Genomic DNA, 4,678 nt, shown 5'->3' on the forward strand with positions numbered 1-4,678 from the left:
ACCTGATGGCTCTTACGGCGGTTTTGCAGACATGTGCAGAGCCCCCTAAATGTGAGTACCCTACATGAATATTCCCAGGAGAGGCCACCAAGGCCTCTGCCTTCTTATGTCAGCTCTCACTATGTAAGCAAGAGTCCGCTCGTGGTCTGTTTAGTGCCATGTTTTTTATGTCTTTATTCTTTTCATGAGATTGCCTATAATGGTCCCCATGAGCCGACTCCATGTTGCAGAGGTAATGTGCTGATCAAGAGAAGAGAAGCTGGATCTTGGGACCAGCAAGTGTCATAGTGGTTAAGGTGCTCGACTCCCACATGTCCAACCCTGGTTTGAGTCCCAGACCTGGACGCCTAAAACTCACACTGGGCGTATATACGTGCGTGCCCAAAATCCCGAGAGGAGAAAGAGAGGCTGGATTGTGACATGGCCATCCCAGGGGTAATTTCTGGGGGTGATTTCTCACTTTCCCTTTCTCTGTCTCTCTCTCTCTCTCTCTCTGCCAAGTGTATGCACCCTATAGGGAAAAGAAATCTTAAAGAAAGGAAGAGAGAAAGGGAGAAACCAGATCTCACATGGAGACTAAGTTTTGAATCCCGTCCTGGTCAGCCTGAAACACTCTGGGATCACATACGAGTGCCCAAAGTGAGATGGGCTGGAGAACTGGGCAAAGGGCGTCAGGGTGGGACCAGCACCTATGGAGGGTGTTCATCTCTCTCTCCTCTCTCTCACATGTACCACATGCATGTGCACCATCAAGAATAAAGGGGGAGGGCCAGCAAGTGGTGTGGTGGTTAAGGCAGCTGGATCCCACATGGCTGACTGCATGGTTTAAGTCCCAGACCCACAGGCTTGAAAATCACACTGGGCACATGTGTATGTGCCCAAAATCCCAAGAGCTGAATGAAAGAGAAGGGACTGCAGCATGGCCATCCCTCTGGGGGTGATTTCTCACTTTCCCTCTCTCTGTCTTTCCCTGGTGAGCACACACACCCTCTGGCAAAAACCTTAAAAAAAGAGAGAGAAAAAGAGGGATGACGACAAAAGATTCCTGAGAAATATTTCTGAAACACTTTACAGTTACTTTAGAGTGTAGAAATGGCAATATGGAAACTGTACATGGATAGATGATAATATACTAGAAAATGGTAATGTTCTTCTTAACTTTGACTCATAGAATCTGAACCTTCACTACCTCAACCAGCTTCTGGATGTCCAAAAGCAGAGTGTCTCTGTGACACATTTGAAGAAATTGGGAACTTTGGGTGACCCAAGGTAAGATGAAACACCTTCTACATCGGGCCCCCTGGTCTAGGCTTAATGGAAGGCCTCTGTTGTTCAAAACCTCAGGTTCTCTGTCTTTGTGCAGTCTTCAATCCCCAAAGCTCCCTTTTATTCCCTCTACCTGCAATGTGCCAGTCCGCCCCTGCATTATCATTCTCTTGTTGCACTTGCTGAAAGCAACAGGAGCCACCTGGACACCGGAACATTCTAACTGTCCCCAGAGCCATATGCTCAGTGGGCATACTGATGGACTTCAGGGTCATCATGGTCACCAGATTTATAGAGGACCGAGCATGGCTCGCTAGGCCTGAAGAGCCTCCTGGGCATCCTGCCTGATGAGTCCATGTTTGGTGACCCTGCCAAGTCCCCAAGCAGTGCTGTGGGCTGCACGTCTGAGGATCTTGCTTTGGTGCCACTCCTCTCCAGCCCCACTTCCTGTCCCCGCCCCAGCCCTCCATGCAGTCCTGCAAGGTTGGGTAGGGCCCTTCCAGGAAGCCCCAAGTCCATCTCCCATCTACAGGGTCCGATTATGGCCTCTGAGACGCACATTTGTCCAGCTGTGTGCCTTCATTGTCTAGGAGCCGGGGCCGGCAGGTGGTATGGTAGTTAGGACTCTGGACTCCCACATGGCCAACTGCAGTTAGAGTCCCGGACTTGGCAGCTTGCTTTCTCATCTTCCTTCTCTCTGGTAAAATTTAAAAATAATAAAATTAGGGGCTGGCAGGTGGCATGGTGGTTAAGGGCACTGGACTCCAACATGGCCAACCATGGTTTGAGTCCCAGACCTGGCAGCTTGCTTTCTCACTTTCTCTTTCTCTCTCTCTCTCTGTTCCTCTCTGGTCAGATTAAAATAAGTAAATAAAGTTAAATAATTCTTTAAAAAATAATAAAATTAATAAAATAATTCCTTAAAAGCTAACAAACAAATAAAAAAGTGTCTAGGAACCACTAGTGTCTTATTTTAGGCCCCCAGAAACCCTCAGATAGTGAAATTATCTGGCACAGACATCTTAAATATACAGGAAGATTTCAAAGAGTTCATAGAAAAACAGATTTTTTTAATGAATTATTTTTATTTTAACTGTATTTATTATTATTGTTTTCCAATTTGATCAAAGAGAGACAGGGAAAGTGAGGGAAAGTAAAAAGCAAGCCACCAGGTCCAGGACTTGAACCGCAGTCAGCCATGTGGGAGTCCAGCACCTTTAACCACCATGCCACCTGCTGACCCAAAAAAAACCAGGTTTAAAGTACAAGTTTATTTTGATGCAAAAAAAGTACTTCCATGCTTAGCTTTTGCATAATGCTAATTTTCCATGAACTTTTTTGAGAACACCATGCCCACCCCTCACCACACACACACACACACACACACACACACACACACATACATGTGCCCCCCACACCCACACCCTGCTGCCATCACCATCACCACCACCCCTACCACCACCACTCATATATCCTCACAGGTACAAAGGCTCTTACAAGGATGTTTATTCTAGCAATATATTTATTGCTTTAACTCGCCATAAAATTCACCATTTTAAAATGTGAGTTCAGGAGTGGTTAGTGTCCTCCCGAGGTTGTGCGACTGTCAGCACCGCCTAACTTCAGGTCAGGGTCATTCCTTCTACAAGAAGCCTTGAACTCACCGTGGTCATTCCTACCTCTGCTTTCCCCAAGCCCTGGCAACCACTCACCTACATCCTGTATTTGCAGATTTTTCTGTTTGTTTTTTCTTTTTAAACATTTTGTTTGTTTATGGAGAGAGAGAGACGGGTCTCACACCAGAGTTCTCACCTCAGCTAGGATGATGAGCACATGTGCAGGCCTGGCACCTGTAAGTCAACCTGACCTTCCCCATGGTCCCAGCATCTCAGGGTGACATGTCACTGTTGCACCAACACAGCTGGGCCGAGTCTCGGTGGGTTAGCAGCGTTGTTTCCAAAGTGAAAAATACACAGAACTATCTCCAAGGCATAAGCACACAGCCTGAGAAATTTTTAGAGACTGAATATACCTCTATAAAATGTTAGCAGCCAGGGGTCAGCAGGTGGTGTGGAGGTCAAGGCACTGGACCTCACATGGCCAACTGAGCAGTCCCAGACTCAGCGGCTTGAAAATCACATTAGGCATGCTCCAAATCCTGAGAGAAAGGAGGAGAAAGGATTGTGGTGTGGTCATTCCCCCCTGGGGGGTGATTTTCTCACTTTCCTTGGCTCTCTCTCTCTGCTGGCTCTCTCTGGTGAATGCATGCATCCTAGAGAAAAAAAAAAAAAAAAAACTAAAAAAATTTAATTTAAAAAGGAAAATAATTTAGCAGTGCCTACAAGCAGGCTTCCTGCTCACTTCTAATCAGTCGGCCTTCCTTCCCTTCCTTCTGGCCATTGACCGCTCGGAGTAACTACCATTCTGATTCCCAGCTGCATGGAGTAGTTTTGCCTGTTTGGTTTGTTGTCTGTTTGGTTTGTTTACTTTATATAAACGGTATCATTATGTATGTTTGTGTGTGGCTTTCTCCCACCCTGATTGTGTTTGTGAGATTCACTCGTATTGTTCCTGGAGTTATAAGGAATCCCATTTTGCTATGCAGCATCCCTCTGTATGACTATACCACAACTTGTTTATTGTATTTCCTGTGGCTACCTGGGTAGTGTCCAGTTTGGAGCTACGGGATAGATCTGCTGGGGACATTGTGCTTTACTGTGCATCTTTCGGTCAACCTGTGCATGCGTTTCTGTTGGGCAGACCCAGCGAGGGGATGTGTTCGCCATCAGTGTTAATAGAGACCGCCCCAAGTGTGCAGTGTACCTGCCCGTCGGCAGCACGTGACAGCCCCAGCTCCTTCTCTTCCAGTCCATCTCCTGATACTATTACCCATCTCTTAATTATTCTGAAGTATATCATTGTGATTTTTAACTTACATTTTACTGCCGATTAACAAAATTAAGCACCTTTTCTTATGTCATTAGCCATATGGAATAATATATATTTTTTTTTTTCAATTTGCCAGAGGGCATGTGTGTTCGTGGGGTGGGGGGTAGTGAGAAAGCACACACACACACACACACACACACCATAGGGAATGATCATGCTGTAATCCCTTCTTCATTTCTCCCTCCTTTTGGGATTCATTCACATACATATGCCTGTCATGTTCCCCAAGCTGCCAGGTCCAGGACTGAAACTGTGCCGTTGGCCATGTGGGATCCAGCCACTGTAACCATCCCACCACCGGCTGGCCCTTGATAATCTTTTTTTAAATGAAATATGCTCAAGTATTTTTAAATCGTTTCTGTTTGCTTATTTTTCTTCTTGACTTATAATTCTTTTTTTAAAGATCTTTCTTTCTTCTTCTTCTTCTTCTTCTTCTTCTTCTTCTTCTTTTTTTTTTTTTTTT

At 45.6% G+C, this 4,678-nt stretch overlaps 1 protein-coding gene across 1 annotated transcript in view; it reads left to right on the forward strand.

Annotated features, from left to right (window-relative positions):
• Positions 1–1,171: 1,171 nt before the first annotated feature.
• Positions 1,172–4,678, forward strand: part of FXN (frataxin) — a gene marked incomplete at its 5' end in the record, with an annotated part of 17,398 nt that continues 13,891 nt past the window's right edge. The window contains 1 exon segment of the mRNA XM_014589337.2: positions 1,172–1,269. Coding sequence (XP_014444823.1) covers positions 1,172–1,269 — 98 coding nt within the window.

The sequence above is a fragment of the Tupaia chinensis genome, unplaced genomic scaffold, assembly GCF_000334495.1.
Source record: "Tupaia chinensis unplaced genomic scaffold, TupChi_1.0 Scaffold000354_1, whole genome shotgun sequence".
Taxonomy (NCBI): domain Eukaryota; kingdom Metazoa; phylum Chordata; class Mammalia; order Scandentia; family Tupaiidae; genus Tupaia; species Tupaia belangeri.